At 37.1% G+C, this 21,962-nt stretch overlaps 1 protein-coding gene across 1 annotated transcript; it reads left to right on the plus strand.

The window, feature by feature from the left end:
• The first annotated feature begins 1,163 nt into the window (after window positions 1–1,163).
• Window positions 1,164–21,942, plus strand: CYP11A1 (cytochrome P450 family 11 subfamily A member 1). The gene is made up of 9 exons (XM_072402138.1): window positions 1,164–1,485; window positions 7,271–7,426; window positions 12,049–12,248; window positions 13,311–13,514; window positions 14,385–14,539; window positions 17,490–17,656; window positions 17,744–17,822; window positions 17,919–18,110; window positions 18,373–21,942. The coding sequence occupies exons 1-9, from the start codon at window positions 1,238–1,240 to the stop codon at window positions 18,502–18,504; spliced, it is 1,533 nt and encodes a 510-aa protein (XP_072258239.1). The 5' UTR covers window positions 1,164–1,237; the 3' UTR covers window positions 18,505–21,942.
• The last annotated feature ends 20 nt before the right edge of the window (window positions 21,943–21,962 follow it).

A 21,962-nucleotide genomic window follows, 5' to 3' on the forward strand; every position in this document is an offset into this window, starting at 1 on the left:
TATTTTACTGAGGAAAATATGTCCAGTAAGGGCCACTTCATACCATGGTCATGGTGAGCCACAGCATTGCACTGCAAGTACAGGCATCATCTGTCCTGGATAATTTATAAGCTTATAAGCTGGTTAGAGAATAGGCCCCTATTCGCTCCTATTTGCTGGTTAACTAAGAGGGGCTACCACTTGGACAGCCCCTATTACCACAACATGCTTGCCGTGATTTCTCATCACAGTCCATGCAGGAAGCTGGAAGGACTGGGGGAAGAATGCATTTGAGCATTATTTGAGGTGCCAAATCAGCTATTAGCACCAATGAATTAAGCCTTTCCATACCAATGCCTAGATGGATTTTGACCATGACTGAGCAACTGTGTGGAGTGGGTGCTGTGTTCTGCCAGAATGGAAAATGCAGAAATTCTGAATTGCTTTTGTGCCCCCTTCCACTGGGCCTGCTTTCCTGGCAAGTGCCAGTTTTGGCAGCCCCTAGTTTTTTTTTTTGACGTCTGGGTCCAAGTTTAGAAGATTTCCTGATATTGTGACAGTTCTCATACAAAAAAGTACATGAGGACAAATCTGTCAACTTCCTTTCGTTTGATGGGTGCCAGACAGAAAATTAAGAGAGATCTCTCCTACAGGAGACCCAGACGACAAGAAACACATATAAGAGTAAGGTTCAGAATCAGATGAATTCTAACATCCAACAAAAGTTCTAGGACTTCCTATCTCTGGAACTAAAACTAGAAAAAAAGCTTTGGCTGGAGTTGGCCTTTAAATCACCATAAAATGTTATCTTCAAGGGAAATATTACTTTCTTTGAGAACAGCTCCTGATGTTTTACATCAACCTAATGATACAGTTAGGATGTAGAGAAGACGTAGGAGTTACTATCTTCAGGGTCTATTGCTTTTAAAAAGCTTTTACCTAGCACTGAGCTGTTATAAGTTGACAGATGCTTTAAGATGTTTTTTTTGTGAAAAGTAAAGAGCACATCTAAATAAATCTTAAACTTATTTGTCTCTTTTAAACATTGTGATTGGCATGACATCATAGTCATTAAACTAATTTTTTAAATCTTTATATGCTATCACTGTATTCAGTAAACTCCCCCTGCTCTGTGTACAGCTGTAGCCCTGAAATCTTTCTCTGCTCATGGCCATATCCCTTACTCTCCTCCTTGTGTCCTTCATGTTTTGTACAGCTCTATAAGAGAGGCTCCTGTGCCCTCTGACCAACAAAAACCATGTTGCTCTCTCGAAGACTGTGTATTCCTACCGCTACCTCTGGGCTGCTGAACTACCACTCAGTGGTGAGTGAGAGCACCTCAACGGTCCATAACGTAAGTGGTGCAAGTCCCCTACCCTATGAACAACTGCCTGGTGACTGGAGGAAAGCATGGAGCGGCTTATATCACTTCATTAGAAAGGACGGCTTTCACAACATTCATCATCTAATGGTGGATAATTTCCAACAATTCGGACCAATCTACAGGTAAGACTGCCATTTTTTTTTTCATTTTTTTTTTTTTTTGGGGGGGAGGGTTGTTTTGCTGGTGGATTGTGGCATTTGTAGAAGAGATATTATTGCTCAAAAATATTTTGCAGGTTGAAGATAGTTTTGGTAAACTTCAAAAAGGTTTTTTTAACAAGGAAAAAAAGGAAACAAAAAAAAAGGAACAAAAGGAAGTTCAGAAATGGTATATTATGTTGGCAGAATTCAGTATCATTGTGACTTCTTGTGAGATTTACTGAAAAAAATTACTAATACCATGTCATGTCTGAACTCCAGCCTAGGCAGCCACCATGTTTCCTTCCACCCAAGTACAGGAAACTGTTTGATGGATACAAAACTAATGCAACCACCACATCTAAATTTGGTAAACTAACTGCAATATACACCATCCATTTTTAGGGTTTAGTTACACTTTAGCACATTACAAACACAGGTACAAATCAAGTGTGGGGCACTCTATAGAAAGAAAAATATACCAAGCGTAGCAAGATAGTGGAATAAAACCCAGCTCCCAGTTTTGGGGTATTCATATATTTTGAATTTGCGGGAACAGTATTTATTTTTATTAGCATTTAATGAAAGTGTACACTTAGCTGCATATGATCTGTCCTAAAATGTGTTTGTTCCACCTAAAGAATCTTGTCAGCAAGCTAGAAGGAATACTTTAAAGGAAGCAGCAAAAGAGTATTATTTTATCCTGTTAGCTTTCCAAAATATCTCAACACACTATAGAACTACATTCACTAATCTAAGTGAGATTTCCGCTGCAAAGTATTTAATCCCTTCAGTAAGGGATGCATACGTAAAAAAGGGGCAGGGCTGTTCAACTCCAGACCTTGAGGGCCACAAACAGACCCATGAAAATGTGAGTAGATTCTGGCTTTTGAGGGTCAGATTTTGACAGCATCCAGCCTATATAAAAGAGCACCGAAAAACAAAAAAAACAACACACACAATTGATTGTCATTATGTATTCATTATAAAAGTGTCAAAAACTGTCATAGTATATTCAAACTTTTTTTTATATTACGTTCATGTAATTCTCTGCACAGTGGCACTCATATTAGTAGAGGAAGGGGCAGCACTGGGTGCCAATTAGGATTTATTCGCTTTGCATTTTGCGCTGTCAGTGAACAGCATGGACATAGAGAAGAAAGAACACAGGAGTAACTTAATTATTGTGTTGCTAATCCTTTGTATAGTCACAGGAAGGATTGTGTTTCAGACCAGGCTGTGCTGTATGAAGGAAAACTGAGCAATAAAGCCTAATGAAGACACAGGGCAATAACCCCCAAGTAAATGATAAAAGTACCATTTTTTTCTTCTAAAATGAGGTTACATGTTCCTGCCAGTCTGCTCTGTAAAACATTTAAAGAGCATGGCCCTGATATTATGCACTCAGTCAGCCTTTGTTTTTGGAAAGAAGATAAGGAAGGAGATTGGTACATTCTTTATGACTTTAAGATAATGATTGTTGTCCGATGATCTATTTTTTGTCTAGCATGTCGGGACAATCCAGCACTGATAGACGCATACACTTGTTCTTTTCCATAAACAGAAAGACATCATCTTCTGCAGCCCAATTCTGCACCTACATTACCACCCCATTTCTTACCAATCACTTCTACTGTTTGTACAGTTGTCTGGCATGTTCTGCAAAAAAAATGCAATTGTGTGTTAAGCTGCGTACACACGTCAGATTTTTCTCACCCGATAATCGGCATCGGCAAGATATCGGGCGAGAATCTGGCGTGTGTACAGTCGCCGTCGTTCATCGTCCGTGGATCCGTCCTGGCGGATCCACGAACGATGAACGACGAGAGATCCTAATGCAAGGGAAGGGGGAGAGGGCGCAGCAGGGTGCCGCTCCGTCGCTCTCTCCCTCCCCTCTCCATAGAGCAGAACGGTGCTGTATGTACAGCACTGTTCATGCATCGTGTAGTCTTTTGTCGTTGGAAAGGATCGTGAAAGATCCTTTCCAACGAGAAAAATTGCAGGTGTGTACGCAGCTTTACTCATTCATGGAGAATGTTCTTATATCATTAATTGTTTATTTCAAACATCTGATGTCTGTACACAGCTTTAAAGCAATACTGCAAAACGTAAGATATGCTGGTAAAGGGTTAAAGCTCAACCCCAGTCAAAACTTTTCTATGTAGTTTTTGACTGGATGGGGATATAATCAACTTGTTCTGTGACCCCAGATCCAAATTTCCTAAAGTTTCAGACAGTAACAAAAATACCCTCTTTCAGAAAAAGGGGAAGGATTGGATCTTTTGCCTGGTTGTATGTTCTGTCTCTATCTTCCAGTATCAATGTGACAACTGCTGAGCTTTGAAGGACAACTTTACTCCCACAATATCAAAGATATCACAAAGTGCTTTAAGGGATATGTGCACTTAAAAGCAAAAACTCTAAATTTGAAATTGCTAAGGGGTAAAACAGACATACAAATGTTCTTGCTCTCAGCGTTTTTTTAAATTTTTTGTACTTTGCTTGTGACACTAAAAATGAAGCTGAGTAAAGGACAATGTCAGTTGAGCACGCATGTAGAGGAAATAAAGTGTAACTAAAGTCCCACTTTGCAAATGTGAGATTCAGGACATAAGATGTCCCTGCTGCAATAACTATTCTTACCTGCCTTGATCTGACAAATTGCGCAGAGCTGCACATCCCAGTATCCTTGTATGTGTGGAACAGGGACAAAATGCAAAGGGACAGGTGAGTATCAAGGGATTTAGTATTGCTTTAAACTATCAGTGGCTGCACTGAGAGTACAATTCTAAAAGAGTGATTTTTTTCATTTTGGCCTTGATGGAAATATTCTAACATTGCAGGTTTTAAAACTAACCCAGCAATGCTCTGCCTAAACTAAAATAAAAAGCTTTAAGAGATACGGGTGAAGATACATATTTAGGAGGTGTTTTATGTACCAGAAGATTTGTATGTGTGTCTATCTAGTTCTGAAATTTACACAGCTCTGCTACCTAGAAAAGTTCCGTCTGTCTGGGCAAGAGACCTCATATTTATTTGTTAAGTAACACTCAGGTCTTGTCCCTCCCCTAACCTATGACTAGACAATGAAAGTAGAAGCAGCAGACTGGTGAGCTCATCTTCCTGTGATGCTACTCTCTCCTCCTATCAGCACCTTCCTTGTTCATTGGGCTGCTTCTTCTGTCTCCTAGTAAAAGTTCTGATGTATAGAATCTGACTGGTAGCTGGTCAAATATAGTTACATATACTACTTACTTTACAAAAACACATGTAAGGGTATAATAATGATTACGGAGTTGGAATAATTTTATTTTTTCATTCTTTATTACCTGTAATTTTAACCTGGTAATCTTGTAAAATACACTTTTCCTGTCATTTAAAGTATATGTAAATCATTCTCCACCCATCTAGCTACACTGGGTATAAATGGCCACAGTAAATAATTTTATGAATAAATAACAGCAATCTAACTAATAAATATACATTTGTTTTTTAGTCAGGTCACGTGATTGATTTCTTGTCCTCGGCCGTGCAAAGTCTGATCTATGGGCAAGGCTAAGCTGCAGCAAGAGCTTTGTTTTCTTTGCAAAGTTAATTCAGGATATTTTTTTAGGGCAGTGGTCGCCAACTTGTGGTCTGCAGAGCACTGGGGATCCGTGGCTCTGGCTGACAGTGGCCAGAGCCACAAACCATGTCCCCCGTGCGGATCGCAGGCTTACGGAAGTGGGAAGGTTGTGTCTCTGGACCTCGACCTGCGATGGGAGAATGGGGGGGTTCTGGCATCATGATGTTGTTCTGGGGGAAGTTTCTTCCCCCTTTGAGTGACACCCAGCTCCCCACCCAGACCCCACTCCCCATGTGCGGTCCGGAGCCGGTAAATTTAGTAGTCTGTGGGTCTGAAAAGGTTGGCGACCACTGTTTTAGGGCATGTTTTACTGCTTATAACCACTTGCAAAAAAAGTTAACACTGAAGGGTTCCATTTTTACTTATTTTTTGTGCAGAAGGCTGGTAGTAGCATTATTGTCGTAAGTTTCTACAGATAGTCAGTGCCACATCCAGGGGTGCTTGCTGCCCCTGCTACTTCCAGAGACTTGAATTGGAACATCTTGCCTATGCTCATGCAATTGTTTTTTACCATTTCAGCATTTTTTCTTTTCAATCTGTTTCAATACAAGAAAAAAAAAGCACACTTCTGCAGCACCTTGCAAGTGTCTACACAAGTGTTTGCAAACACCTAAAAAAGCCTGGTGGTAATCACAACTGCTGGGTAATATTCTGCTTTGCAAATATATAAATGCCTTTGTAAATTAAGGCCTGCCTGAACTTAGAATGTGAACTTCATTCAGGACTTTATTCAGTCTTATGTAGTGGCAAAACAGCAGAGAGAAGATCAGGCTGCAGAGTGTAGCCACTGGGAATGATAAACCCAAGACACTGGCGAGATTACCAGGTATTTCTTTATTGCAATTCTTTTACACAAATTAAACAGCACGCCCTAATGAACAGTAATAATTGGGAGCTTATAATACAGAAAAAAATAAAAGTTTTCCTGATATATTAATGTCTACAACATTTCTCAATTGCATCTAAGGGGACAGCCATTGTCAGACTGAACCCAAAACATGTTTGCATTCGGTCATGTTATTACATTGTAGATTGATAAAGTTCTTTGCATTTTTTTGTGAACTCATAGAACATGATAAGGATGTTGCATTTTTTTGTAAGAACAACTGATAAATTCAGTACTTTGTGGACATATTTATAGTTTGGAAAGTTTAAACAAATGCAGCCACCAAATTTAAGGTCTGGTAAACTACAATATATTGAGTTCAGGTTCAATTCTTAGCCAGGGCACTGATTGCATGAAGTTATTAGGAAGTATATGTTATCCACAAGTTTGCATAGTTTTTACCTTATAAAAAAACAAAAATGGATAATAAGCAGAGCACAATATTGGATTAAAGCCCAGCTACACTCACAATAGGCCCTGATTTATAAAACCTCTCCAAGGCTGGAGAGACTACACTTTTACCCGTGAATCTTGGTGATCCAGCACACCTGGGATGGATTTCCTAACAGTAATCTGCTATTTGTTAGCAAGTGTTTTCAATCCTGGACCAGATGCATTCCAGGTTTGCTGGATCACCCAGCTTCACTGATGAAAGTGTATCCTCTCCAGCCTTTGAGAACTTTAATAAATGAGGAACACATTCTCCATCAAAGCCATGTTATCAGACTATAGACCAGTGCCTTTATCCAGGTTCAGAATCTTATTTATTTTGATCGTCAACATTATTTATTGTTCTCAGCATATGTCACAATTGTACATTGAGCTGCACATGCCCTCTTTTCATTTTTTTAAATTAGTTTGTGTGTTAGATTATGTTGGAAACATTAGATTATGGTAATAATAGGTAGGGACACTATTTTGGAAGCTTCTCTATTAGGAAAATGTAAACTACTGCATAATATGTTAGTGCTATAGAAATACATAAATATAATATTATTTTTGTTAATTTTGGAATTAGTTACTTCTTCAATATTTAGGACTTCTTGAAACCCAGTTGGTTCTAAGAATCCTTGATCAGCATGGTAGTTGCAGAAGAATTACAGCAGTAATCTGTGGCAGATTTAGGTCCTTTCTAATGTATAGTGTACATCTAATATTTGGTACCTGCTTTGCCAGGGTACATGTGGTACTCCTATAATTCAATGATACATTGTAATAAGTTGCACACAATAATAAAGACAGTTTTCTTGTTCACACAGGGAGAGACTAGGAACCTATGACAGTGTTTTTATTCAGCGGCCAGAAGATGCTGCTACCTTATTCCAAGTAGAAGGAATACATCCAGAGCGACTAAGAATCCAGCCATGGTACGAATATCGTGATTATCGCAACAAGAAATATGGAGTTCTCCTCAAGTAAGTTAAAAACATTATAATATTTTTAGAATTGGTAATATGATACTGTTATATTATATTAATTATAATGAAAAGCTGTAGATAATTTGTAAGCTATAAATCTATAGTTTAGCTTTTTGTGCTAGTAGCCTGTTTAGCTTACATGTATGCTTACATGCTTACAGTCTCCATTGTTATCAAAATAAATTATTTTGTTTAAGATAAGTTCATTTATGCACTAACGTAGACCATCTTAATATGCTTCTTGATGACTACAGATTTTTGGAAATCCGTATTTCCAAAAACTTTTGCATGCATTAAGACATATTGCCATGTGTTGTGCTCCTGAAAAAGGGTCAGATGCACATTTAGGTAAGCTGTGATGTGTTGCCAGACTAATAAAAATTAATGGACTGCCCTAACACAGCTATCACACCATTTATTGTTATTTTTATGTGTCTTTTTTATTTTATGTATGGTTTAATCAGTCTGCTTGTAAATGTATGAGCGCCACTAATTTTAAATCAAAAACAATAAAACCTACATCTGCAGACAAACTGATGAGATGGTACTGGTCACAAACATGTTTTTTTATGACCTCTATTGCTGGAAGTTTTACATTGAAAATAAAGAAATTGGAGAAAGTGGGGTTGCTAAAATATCTTGTCCCAGCTCGGTCACTTGCACATCCATGCTACACCCACAAAATATACCTTAAGTACTGTGCCATAAGTAACAGGCCCATATACAGTACATTAGGACAAAAATAATTTTAAAAATCCATGTAATTTCATTACATACGTCTTTCTTTACAACGAAAAATCCAAGAGGTAACAATATGTCTGAAGCTACCTAAAAGAAGATTTTTTTTGAAAATTACTTAGCAATGAGCTGTTCACACAAAAAAACAAATTGGTTAGTAGTATGTCATTTACAGCTCATCCACACCAAACTGGACTGCCCTGCAAAGTACATGTTTTCATGTGTGGAGATGAGTTGTGGGGAGCTGCATTTGGTAGCCCATTTTTTCATCGCACAAATTGGAATTGCAGTTTTGGAAGTACACCTCATCGCAACACACATTGAATTTTGTGTTGCTTTCTGGGCACGCATTGGAGTGCCAGTTAAAAGGAACATAATAGTGACTTCATTGGGAGAACAAATGTCTTGCCATTGATGGTCAGTAGGAGAGAAAATGCCCATAAATGCTGTGGCCCATCATTGGGGGAAAATGCATTAGTGGTGAGTAGAAGGCCCTGATCACCAATATTGGGCATCATTGCTGGCTCTGGACTTGCGGACAAAAGCATGTCAACATTTATAGTGTTAAATCTGCATTACTAACATATAGTTAGCTAGGTAAAAACACAAATCAACTAAGTTTGCTCAAATGAAGGTTGAAGGTGGCACGGCAGGTCCACATGTAACCTCTGGTAGTCATGTAAGTGGTATTTGCAGAAACTTCTAATAGCTTTCATATTTGGATAGGTAATAAGTATGTTATAGTGGAAACCTGTGTTGTGTTGTTTAGTATGAGGTAAATAGTAAGTAATAGGGAGTCTATCTATCCTCTAATATAAGTGATGTTTGCCTACTCCCAAAACAGTAGTATACAAATAAAGAGAGTAAATAGCTGGGGTTTGTTGGGCAATTGAAAATTATATTCAGTGAATTATATTAGTCAACATATAAAAAAAAGTTGTCAAAATGTACATATAAAAATAAATACATATAAATACTCATATAAAAATATATGAATACTTAAAACTTAAAAGCAGGAATCTTTGATGAACTCCAGATTCAGAAACTGATAAATGATTCAAATTTCACAAGTTACATGATTGGTACAAAACTTGCTCTTAAACTTTAAAAATGTGGGTGCTACTAAAGGCATAAGCATAAAGGTACACTATCTCCATAGCCATCAGAGATTGGAACTTGGGTTGCATGACATGGTTTTGAGTCCGTCTTAAGTCACCTAATAAACGACTTGCAAATGGGGTTTTGTCCAGCCACTTGCAACTTGACTTCCGTGAGTCTTCCGTAACACAGCCTACCTACCTGCCTTCCTTGTATTCTAAATCAATGGCTTTCTCCTCTGACAGCTGAAGGGGGCGGGGAGGAAGGTGGTGTTACAGAAGCCTTACTGCCTTCTTTCCTGTCCCTTCAGCTGTCAGCGGAGAAAGCCGAACTTAGTGGACTTAGAATGCAAGAATAGCGGGGAGGAAGGCATTATAACAAACTAAGTACGACTTGCAAACGACTTGATAAATGAAGTTACTTGACTTGGGACTTGACTTGGAAGAATTCTTGGTGACTTGAGACTTGACTTGGGACAACCTCTGATAGCCTCTTGCAAAACTTTTTAGAAAACTATGGCGATTTTAGTGAGGAATAAGGGGAGAGGTTTCATCAAGATATAAAGGTGATGGAAGAAAGGTATCAGGGCAGATGGAATAGACACATGATGGCAGACTACTGCTGAAGCCTTCAATGTGATTGTCCTGATCATCAGCATAAAAGGAAATGATACAGAGTTTTTCAATGGCTTCCTTGTGATTAGTTCTGTAAATATACTGAATATAGAATATACTGACATTAGGTATTTCAAAAATTGTATTTGGTATATGAAGGCATATCTGGTTTAATTTTGCTTAATTTCCATGTTTCATTAGTTTCCATGAGGTTAGTATTGAGGTCAAAAACTAGAGCCAATCTAGTAAAACCAATACTATATTTGGTATCTGTGCATCAAACATAACCTGGAATGACAGAAAATGTTTGTTGACCAGTGATATAGATCTGTGCTTATGCAATCACAAAAGTGCAAACCCTGAAATCACCACTAGATGTCGATCTTCCCCTTTATACCATTAAGTAAGAGCAGCTGATAACTGCTGGTCATTTCCATTCAATCAGCACAATAAGCACTACTGGAATATTAAACAAAATTTGAAATGTTCTACTTATTGCTTTAATTATCTTATAAAATACTTTGATTGAGATATTTTAAATTTCATATTTAAACATTTTTTCTTTTTTTTTTTTTTTTTTTTTTTTTTTACTTAAACAGTTTTTTTAAATTTTGGATGGGGTGGGGAATTGTTAGATCCCCTCTCTAGGAGAAAAATGAAGGTTGCCATTCCTTCTGAAAATGTTAATTGATATTGAACACTTCCTAATTTGATTCTTCGATGGTGATTTAGTAAAAGATTTAGGGCTGTTCATTTACCACAGTGAATTATCATCTGGTATGGGATAATCAATTTAGCTTAACAAATGCAGGGATAGTTATTTTGCACAGAATACTCAATAACATGCAAGGAAACCTAAAAGAAACACATGCTTGGATGGTTGAAGTCAGCAGAGCTGCAAGGTGACAATTCATTGTTTGATGTGAACAGCCTACATCCCTTTAGTAAATCACCTCCTTTGAATTATTGACCCAGAACAAGTATCACAGACTTTTGAGATTTCTCTGTCTTTCTTGATTTGCATAATCATGGCGACAGGTTTATTATAAGTTGTCAACAGATCTTGACTTGTTCTAGGCTTTTGTGTAGTGTGCAAATTGAGAAGGAAATTATAAGATAGAAAATCTTTTGGCCACAAAAAAAATGTATATAAAGGTTTGGCTGTGTATGTACAATATTAAGACTTGTACAGTTGTGAAATATGCAACACAAATAACGGTAGTCCTAACCCCATGCTACATAGTGGGGTAAATAGGACAAGCAAATGCTAATTGTATTTCTCCTAAATTATCAAATAAAATGATAGGTCTCAAGAATGAATTGAAAAGATAAAATTGAACATTATGCAGTATGGTTGGTCTTGGATTGTAACGCGTTTCGTCTGTTTGGCTTCTTCAGGAGATAGTGAAAAACCACCGATTCAACTACAAGATGTCTTAACTACTACAACATGTCTTATTATAAGTTAACTTATTCAGGAAGCATGTAGACAAATAAATAGGAGGGAAATAATTCCAATTTATGCATACACAAGGGATATATAGTAAGATATAAGGTAAGGTAAAGGTAGGGTATGGTATTCAGTTCAAACTGGCATTAGTATAAATTTTAGCATGTATTGCAAGAGATTCTGGCAGAAGCCTGCAAATAGTTTATAAAAGTTGTTTCCAAAAGCCCCTAACTATTCCATTGTCTTTCTTATAATTTCATTTGCATTCATATTTGAAGGGTTGGCGCTTATTTGCATTAGAAAGAACCTCCAACCCATATACCATTTCCCAGAGGTGTAAAATATGAAAGCTGTTAGAAGCAAGGCTCCTATATAAATAAAAAATCTCTTGAGTACCTTAATAGTGGTAAAACAGATTTTATATAACTTATCACTACTACTGCACAGTGCTCCAATCCCCATTGCTTCTCAGAGAGTACAAGCAATATTTATTGGAGTTCTGTGTGGAGGGCATGCCAGCACCTCAGAGACCTGTTGGCACTGGGCATCTGGGCAAAACTAGTAAAGGTATCGAGTCCTTTATTCTTCTTGGTATGCAGCCTGACAGAGTAATGTAAAAAAAATTACCAGCACAATTACCTTCATCCTCCACCACAATGCTATGTCATAGTCATTTTATACTTATAGAACCCTTTAACTTACTCCTCATGGCCTTTTAGGAGCGGAGAGGATTGGCGCTGTCAGCGACTCACACTAAATCGGGAAGTCTTGTCACTGTCGGGAATAAATCGCTTCTTGCCTCTTCTGGACAATGTTGGACAAGACTTTGTTCACAGGGTTTACACTCAAGTGGAGAGGAGCGGACGTGGGAAATGGACAGCTGATTTGAGCAATGAGCTCTTTCGATTTGCCCTGGAATGTACGTATACAAAAACAAATGTATGCTAATGAATATTATGTGTAGAGGTAAGAAGATATAAAAAAATTAGAAATGGGACTTTTATGGTACCTAAATGAATAACAGCTTAGGTGAAAATTAAGGTTGTATTCAATGGTATCGTTACAGAACCTAACATTCATGTGTATATGCTATCATCAATATTACATTGCAATATGAATTAATATTAAAAGTAGCAAAATTATGTGCCCCTTAAAGAAGGGGTACTATTTGAACCTATGCTATACAGAGAGTTTATCTAAAATTAGTTCACAAAGCTGCTGTTCTTATGGGTGTAACCGATACAGATCATCGATAAACTTTAAGGTCAAAAGTAACCAATAGTCCTATTCCACTGACGCGTTTCACTTATTTGGCTTCCTCAGAGGAAGTAGAGATGTTTACCTAGATTCCAAGTTGACCATAGTGTTGAACCTCTGTGATTTAGTTGAGAACGTTTTTCCCTCGTAGGTGAAAAATAGTATGGGATAGCAGTAGGGAATGAAGAAGAGGAGCCCGAAGAACCAAATTGGGGGGTCAAGAAGTCAAAAACTGTTTCCCCTATCTAAGCATTTGGTTGAGGTGAGCGATGTTCTAAGGGAAGGAAATCCTAATGGCTGGAGAGATCCAATTACAAATTAGCAATGAAAGCTGTACAGTGTGGCTGGTGTACAGTATATATTCTGCTCTGGGCATCTCTTTTTCCTGCTCACGGCACTGCACAAATATTTAACTAGTGGTGGCTTCTCTGCTGACTTCCATGCTGTTATCATTTTCACTTATCTAGAGTTCAATTCAGTTCAGGAAACAGAGCAGTCAATGAAGTATAATGGACAATAATGGAAGGGATGTTATTCAGTAACAATTAAATTAAGGAGGTGACCTAATACCCCAGGTTCTTGTCATTCTCCAGGAAAATGCAGAACCTAGAAGTATATTTGCTACTGTTTATTTGCATTTATTGATGTTATATAATGTATATTGTCTCACAACTATAATTTGTGTTATGTGAGTAAGTGTCCTAACCTATAAATATTCTCACAGCTGTTTGCTATGTCTTGTATGGGCAACGGCTTGGTCTCCTGCAGGATTACATAAACCCCGAATCTCAGGAGTTCATAGACTCAATCACATTAATGTTTGACACAACCAACCCGATGCTGTACATCCCTCCTCGTGTTTTCAGACTCATGAATGGATCCATATGGAAAAACCATGTTAGGGCATGGGATGCTATCTTCAACCATGGTAAGTGTACAATGCTAGCAGAAAAGCGTTCATTGTTAAATTATGTTTAAAAAAACCTTTCTACTGGAAAAATGGTCTATGTATGTATATATAAAAAAAACCTATAATAATACTGTACCCTTTCTGATCATCCTGCTCTGGGTTCAGTTCTGGGCCAGATCCCGGAGATTTCATCACATAATAACACCCAAGAAGGCATAGTAGATTGACATTAGGAATAGTTGGTCACACAACAACTTTGCCTGAACTTTAATCGTCTCCTTTGGCTGTATTATATGATCAATGCATCCCCATCATTTTTGTATTTTTGCAGATTTCATGATTAGATTTTACATGGTTATCCTGAAAATATATATGCATATAGTGGTGCATTTAAAGTATATATGCCAGCATATGCATTTAAGAAAGAGGGATTAAACAACTCATTTGTTTTGTGTATTAAAATGGACCCAGACTACAAACTACTGTACCTTAACCAACAATACCCATCACGGCTGCTACCACAAATGCTAACTTATTTTCAGGTCTAGCTTTCCTAGGTGGCCTACCTCTTCTCTGATACTTTTAGGTTTAACCCATGTCCAGGGATAAAAAGTGTATGAGGCAAAGTCATTTACTGATGAGACAGTCAAAGAGTACCTTTGTGCTGTCCCAAAGAGTGGGAGGTGCTCTTAGCAAACATTCTCCAAACTTAATGTTTGAAAATGATTTATTGAATTGAAAATGTTGTATTGTATTCTGTATTCACAGCAGGGTGAATGAGACTCAATGTAGTACATATCAACTGCACAACTCAGTAGAACATTTATGGAAAAGAGTGAATAATGCTGTAAATATACTAAAATATACTATATATACCTCTCTCCACAGCCGATCTCTGTATACAGGGAATATACAGTTCACTAAGGCAGCGAACAGATAATACTTTCACTGGAGTCCTTTCCAGTCTTCTTCTCCAGAATCAGCTACCTCTGGAAGACATTAAGGCCAGCATCACAGAACTGATGGCTGGAGGTGTAGATACAGTAAGTCGAAATATTCTTGTAATACAATAATGCAAATATATGATGTATGCCTTGCTGCATTTCCATTGATTTCAAGGATAAATGAGTATGTGGGAATAGGGTTTATTAGGGTGTAAAGACAACTCACTTAGCCTAATGAAGATGGGTTCAGTTCCATTATCCATTTATGTGCAAAGCTAATCCCTGGTTTGTAATACTTCTGTACATTTGTAGACATTTGAAAGGAACACAGCTGTACTAATTGAACATTGTCTACTCCTTTAGTAAATCATTAATATTTTGCAGTATTAAAGCAGAATTATAGTTCTGCAATGACAATTTGCACCCAGGCAATGAAATTAAAATATGCCTACCTATGTTGTGCATGGGAGTCATATCGTCCCAACCTTGCCAATCAAGTGTATTGAAGGTCAAGAACCTGGACGAGGACAGGGTAAATATGGCAGGGCCAGTAAGAAAACAGGAACAGGTGAGTGTAAATAAAAAATTGTCATTAGGCAGCTAAGGGTATTTCATTGCAAAACCTGTCGCTTCTGCAAAAAAAAGGACCCCCATGGTCATAATTTTGGAATGTTATGATTTAGCTGGGCTTTAATACAGAGAAATGTATATTATTTTATTATTTCTCTTTTTATCAGTGTTGATTTACCAAAGGAGCTCAGAATGTTTACATAGCAAAGCAAATGTTTACTTCACTTACTGATTATGTAAATCTGTGTTCACCTTGAATACTCAGTAGCATGGTAGGTATTTTAGAAAACCAGATCTGACTTTGCACTTTACTGGCAGACTGTACAGCTTCCCTTTGTTCACTAAACTATTTGAAAATTCTTTGTAAATTAATCCTATTATATCATTTAAGGTTATCATTATATTGAATTATATTGCAATTCTGAGCAACAAATTAGCTGTGATTGGTCTGGTGCATATTAACTTACTAGCATGTTAGTATAAACAAAACATAAAGTTAAATGTGTTGCTTATTAGGCTTTTACATACAGTTCAAATTAGATACCAAAAGCAGCTCTCTGGCTTTTCTTTGGGACGGTTTAATGCAGAATTGCCCAGCTGACACAGACTTACCTTGAATTATTCAACACTATTCAGCCAGTGTTGTTATACAAAACTGTAGGTTTTGTGATGCAAATATTGAGATGGCCATCTAGGGACATCATTCAACCTTTGAACAACTGAATGATGATATCCTTTTGCATAAGCCACTTGAGCTGTCATTACTAAATGCTACAATGCTGTCTGCCTGGTTTACAGAGATTACTATTAAATATACAGCATATCAGGAGAAAAGGAGAGAAAGTTTCATATTTTCTGCTCTATATATAGTCATTTGACTCCTCTCAATACATAACCCCATTATCCCTTTAATTAGCTGATTTAGCCTCAATTGTCCAGAGGTAGAAGAAAAAAGGGAAACAGATAAGGAAAAAGTTATAAAACAATCTATGCTTTGAGGCTTTGAGATGTCCCTGCTACCCTACGCTCTGTCCCTCAATTGCAATTACGGTACATACAGCTCTGGCTTTGGCAACCTTCTTTCAAGCTCAACTCCAGCCCTACTTTTGTTTTTGGCCATGCATAGTGATTCTTCTTCTTCTGTCTAGAGATATGCTATTCTTTGAACAATGGTGATCTCTTACCAGTATAGAACTTCCTTTCCCCCTTATAACCTTGCTGATGAACTCCTAGGATCAACAAGCCCTGTGGGTTTCATCTGAGCTGTCTTGGCCTGCCCCTGTCCTCTGTTGGCTGCCATACATGCTCTTCAATACATGGTGGCTTCATCTGTGGGCATAACATTGGGTATTTTGCATTGCAATGCAAGGATGGGCAAGGAAGCAATGGGTCATTGGTTGATTACAAACAAGCAATGTGTATCATAGATGGTTTTCCTTTGGTTCTTACATTTTCAAGATTTGTTAATGATGCACAAAACACTGGGCAAATCACTGGGTCATATAACAACCAATCAGCACTATTCTTCTTCCGGGTATTGCAGACATTGTACTACACCTTATAGCTATTTACATTAAAATTTGTAAAAATGTGCAGATGATATTATCAATCGACCATAACTGTACTCCAATTACCCATTTACAGGCATTAGAATTTTAAAAATAATTTTTAAACAATAAAAAATATGTTTACAATTGTATTTCATTTCAATAGCATTCACCCTATATGCCATTCCTTAGTTACTATGGAAGCAGGCTATTCTGTAATATTAATTCTCATGCTGCTTCTCAATAGGCATAGTTTGAGATGTGTACAAAAATAAAAATGTAATCTCATGCCAATATATCCCACATCGCTTTTGTCGTTCATGGAAATAAGTTCAAATGAGTTGATTCACCCAGCGCATGCCAAGATAGCAGTGCTGAGATTGTACGTTTTTGGAAGCTGTGGGAACTTTTGTTTTTGTACCTTTCTTAAAAAAAAAAGAATTGGAGCTAAGATGGCATATACTAATGTAACCCGCAAAAAACATTTAGCTAATAATACATAATAATAATAATGATAATGTAGTCATAACTTTGTGGATTTTGTCAAGTTCCCCAAATCCCTGGTGCTCAACTTGCTGCTTGAGAGCCACAGGAAGTCCTTTGATATTCATTGAGCAGGGAGCCCTTAGGCCCTGGCACATAAAAATCAATGTAATAGCAATTATCTTAATGTCTATGACCTCAAGCGTTCTCATGTAACATATCCTTGGTTTCTAACTGTCTTATGCAGCATATCCTCAACCTTTAACAACTTGTAGAATGTCTGAAATCTCTGACCATATACTTTAGTATAGTCAGTCTCTGACAGTTTTCTGTAACATTACATACATTGAATGTTATTGGCACAGATTTTATAATCTGAGAGTTTGCACTTGAGGTTCCCTTTATCATCAGTAAATAATTAGCAACTGTTTTCTTTAATCTTTTCACAGACATCAATGACTCTGCAATGGGCTTTGTATGAACTGGCCCGTGCCCCTAATATACAGGAGAAGCTCAGGTCTGAAATTGTAGCTGCCAGAGAGGCTGTTGGGAATGACCTTACTGCACTGATGAAAAGAATTCCATTGGTCAAGGCAGCTTTGAAAGAAACACTCAGGTAAGTGGAGGGCATTATGATAAGATCAGTTTATTTTGATTTAGTTTTTCCTAATAATACAAACCTTCTGCCTATTTATTTTTGCAGGTTGCATCCCGTGGCTATAACAGTGCAGCGATACACTCAACGTGATACAGTTATCAGAAACTACATAATACCACGGGGGGTAAGTTGGAATAAATCAGCTCGTAACCTATTAGTACATAAGAGATTAGCTCCATGTGGTCTCTATTTTCTTAAAATCTTTGCTTTTTAATTTCAGACACTGGTACAGGTTGGGCTTTATGCAATGGGACGGAATCCAGATGTTTTTCCTTCCCCTGAGAAGTTCTCCCCTGAGCGCTGGTTGGGTGGTGAATTAACACATTTTCGGAATCTTGGCTTTGGTTTTGGACCTCGACAGTGTCTTGGAAGAAGGATAGCAGAGATGGAGATGCAGCTTTTCTTAGTTCATGTATGTATGAGCAATTATTCTGGTTACTACAATGATATGAGAAACATGATAGTGATAAGAATGTAACAGGCTTCTCTTGAGGGTAGGAAAACTGTTCTTCCAGGGTCACAACTAGGGAACAGGGGGCTCCTTGAAAAACCTTGAATTCCCCCACATCCAAGTACTGTATATGGACGACTGTTTTGTAATTCTAAATTGTAGAGAACATCATTCTTTTAATTCCACTTTTTTTCTAAGTGAAAATGTCTCTCCTATTTTTCAGATTCTGGAAAATTTTAAAATTGAAACAAACCGCATGAGTGAGGTGGGAACAACCTTTAAGCTCATTCTTTTCCCATCCAAACCAATACATCTAACTCTACGTCCTGTGCATCAATCTGAAATACCATGCTAAAGTCCTTCTATTTATGAGTCTGCTGCATTCTGAGCCAACATAGAAACAGAATGGATAGTCATAACAGTTCACGATGAGACAGATACATAACATGAACTGAAGAAGAGTGTTAATGTCAAATTTTTTAGCTGCTGGGAGTAATAATGGCATACTTTTATTCGCTTTATATATAAAATTTTGGATCAAACAGGTCATTCCACCATAATGGAAGCAATTGTTTTTTGAACCAATTTATGAAGGTACCGAAAACTGAGCTGGTGTTCCTGGTCAATTAAATGTTCATTCAATGCAAAAATGTGAATTACAAAACCAGTATACATGTCACTTCTTAAAAAGTAAAAGGTTTAGAGTGTATTGTATGTAAAATATTGTTTTCCAAATTTGATTAGTAATATTATTTAGTATATCATTTAATTATTTGTCTGACATATCCTAAGTCAATGCTTAATTAAACAATGCTTAATTAAGATAAAACCCAAAACAATATATCATTTAAAAATATAAATTATAAAAATTAAAAAGTAAATTATAGAAAGGAAAAAGTATTTTGAACAGTAGTGACCCTTCCGAGTTATATTGGGCTTAAATGCTTATATAATATACTCTTGCTGCTAATTCCTGGACAAAAATCATCACTCAAATGTATTTATTAAAGCAGTACAAAAAGAAGTAATGTGCAGCAACCCATATCATTACATTTTATCCATCCATTTATGATAGAACATTTCATAGATAGTGATTAGAGATGCTTATCATTGCTTGCTGGAAGGTATCATTGTGATGGGGCTGATACTCTATTCTGCTGTGTTGAAGGTGAGGAATGCACTACATGTACATTATTGTCATTGTAGTGGCTTTTAGGAGTGCTAATATTAGCTTAAGGATGGGCAGATTTTGTTCTTATGTGCCATTCGCATTTCTGCCCATCTAAGGCATTCTGTATTAGTGCATATTTTTTTTTGTTTATATAATAAAGTGCTTTTGTCTGCTGAACAACCACGATAATATCAATCTAATAGAAGTCTATTAGTGTGAATAGAATTATAAACACAATTTACAAACCTTGCTCCACCAACAAAAAAGAGACACATTACTTACTTTAGGTGGACATGCACTAAGTGAAGGTTTTCTGTCTTATAGGGATTCTCTAGAAATGCTAAGTGTGTCTAAGCAGTGTTCTAAAATGTTTTATCTTTAGCCTGCAATTCCTAATGAACTGTACTGTTTTGGCCATACAATTTACAGTAACAGCAACATGTGTACAGGTTCCTGGAACATATTTTGGTTTGTACGGGCAATATTACTTCCTAATTAATTTTATTTTTCCTGTTTGGATAGTATAGCAATCCTTGCACTACAGACTTTCTTAGTGGCTCTCAGATCTGTTAAGAAACTTTGTAGAGCATGGCTCACTCACCAAATGGTGAAATTTAAAGCAGGAGACGTGTAAAGGTGGCAGACCCACATTGTTCAGAATGGGAAGGAAACATTCCTCTGCACACTTTGGTTTGAAATTGCTGAGTTTTTGTCACAACCCACAAGACCCATACTGACAGAGGTCTAAATTCTCAATGGTAGCTAATCCAAGTTCTGAAGAGAGGCTAATCTAAAATCATTGCATCAGTAGGGCTAATCTGCAGTCTACAGTGTCTAAAGGTCTAATGTTAAATCTAATTTTGGCAAGACACAATGCAGTATATTCTCAACTGATTAGATGACTAATTCAAAAACTAGGTTGTACAGTTCAAAGGTAAATCAAAACTATTGTAATTAGGATCATGTTTACAATACATATTTGGGCAGAACGATGGTCTATATACAATTAGGCAATGTGTCTATTATTGTTGATTAGTCAGATGTCCTATGGATCCGATTTAAATCGATCATATAAATATAAATAGGGGGATGGGTTCTAATTAATTTTTGAAGATAGTATTTTAGGTTGCTCAGCCTGGAAGAGATAATTATGTGATCAAGTGGAGGGATAGACAGGCTTTACTAGGCAGAATTTTTTATTACCTTAATAAATAAGGTAAATAGTAATTTTTTTAATGTTGTGTAGTATATTCCTATACTATACATAGATCAACTAACTAAATGTAATACAAACAATCAAAATCTGTGATTACATATACATATTTTCACATTTCAGTAAAATATCAACTCCAGTTTTTTTAAAAAGGTCTCAAATTCCCGACGCGTTTCACCCTTAGGCTTCTTCAGGGGAGGATTGAGATTGAAAATTAACTTGAAGATTGAAAATTTTATGTAATCACAGTGATACAGAGTTGATAAAAACATCTGCAAGACTTCCACGCCAAATGATCCCAATGAGGGAAAAAGGGGAGAATATGTATGGTAACTTAACTGAAGTATGGCAGCATTAAATCATTGAGATCGTGTTTGAATCGGATGAACACATCTAAGTGGAGGGGACATGTGTAGATTTAGCTCCAGGAATATTTTAGGGTGTTAGAAGAGTGAAGAAATAGGTTTGCACTGCACAAAGTCACTGTCAGCCCAAGTGCTGGTTACTGATTTACTGAATTACCATACCATATGAGGATTTCTATCCATTTCAGGTGAAAACAGACAACAGGCGAGGCGTCGGCAGCAAGCCACAAGTTGTCTCTCCTGTTGTCTGTTTTCACCTGAAACTGATCCAAATCCTCAAAGGTTATGGTATTTCAGATTGTGTACAGCGCTTGTTGTCCATCGTCCGAATGACTGTGCGGGCGGATCCATGGATGATGGACGACAAACGATCTTAATAAAAGCGAAGGGGGAGAGCGCGCAGCAGGGTGTCGCTCAGTCGTTTTCCCCCTCCCCTCTCCATAGAGCAGAACGCTGCTGTATGTACAGCACTCGTATATGCATCGTGCTGTCCTTACCAACGTGAAAGATCCTTTCCAATGTGAAAGAACCTTTCCAACGACAAGCCCTAAGGGGCTTGTAACTTTACTTTTTCTCTCAACTACATCACTCACAGATTGCTGGAGGCTTCACAGGTGGCAATTGCTAATCACAGTATACTTTTAAACTAACTGCCTATCTATAGGCAAAACCATGTTTAACCAAGGCAAACCAGTGACTTTATTTCAACTAAAACTCTGGAATGAAATATCACTACAAATTGATGAAAAAAGCACAGCTAAACAGCTTTAGTGGCCATATTAAATGAAAAGTTCTAATTCTTAAAAACTCTAGCCATAGAAGCCATTTAAAAAACATTTTGTACTGCTTTGACTTCAGAAGGGTAAGTTCTGAGTGGTTGCTTTCAGGTACTGCTTTTAAAATTAGCATATATGAATAAAAATGTTATTGATTAATACTTTTAATACTATGCAACAGATACAATATATTTCCTAATATTATAAAGCGGTTACATTAAGAATAAATAAATAAATGATTCTGTCAAAATAAAACAAATATTGTTAATATTTGTATGTGAGTAGTTT

This window comes from Pyxicephalus adspersus, chromosome 2 (assembly GCF_032062135.1).
Source record: "Pyxicephalus adspersus chromosome 2, UCB_Pads_2.0, whole genome shotgun sequence".
Lineage (NCBI taxonomy): Eukaryota > Metazoa > Chordata > Amphibia > Anura > Pyxicephalidae > Pyxicephalus > Pyxicephalus adspersus.

Bases quoted from the DNA above. Each gene is read 5' to 3' on its own strand.
- CYP11A1 (XM_072402138.1), top strand. From the start codon at position 1,238: ATGTTGCTCTCTCGAAGACTGTGTATTCCTACCGCTACCTCTGGGCTG. The intron at 12,249-13,310 runs GTACGTATACAA...ATATTCTCACAG, and splicing joins CTTTCGATTTGCCCTGGAAT to CTGTTTGCTATGTCTTGTAT. The intron at 13,515-14,384 runs GTAAGTGTACAA...CTCTCTCCACAG, and splicing joins GGATGCTATCTTCAACCATG to CCGATCTCTGTATACAGGGA.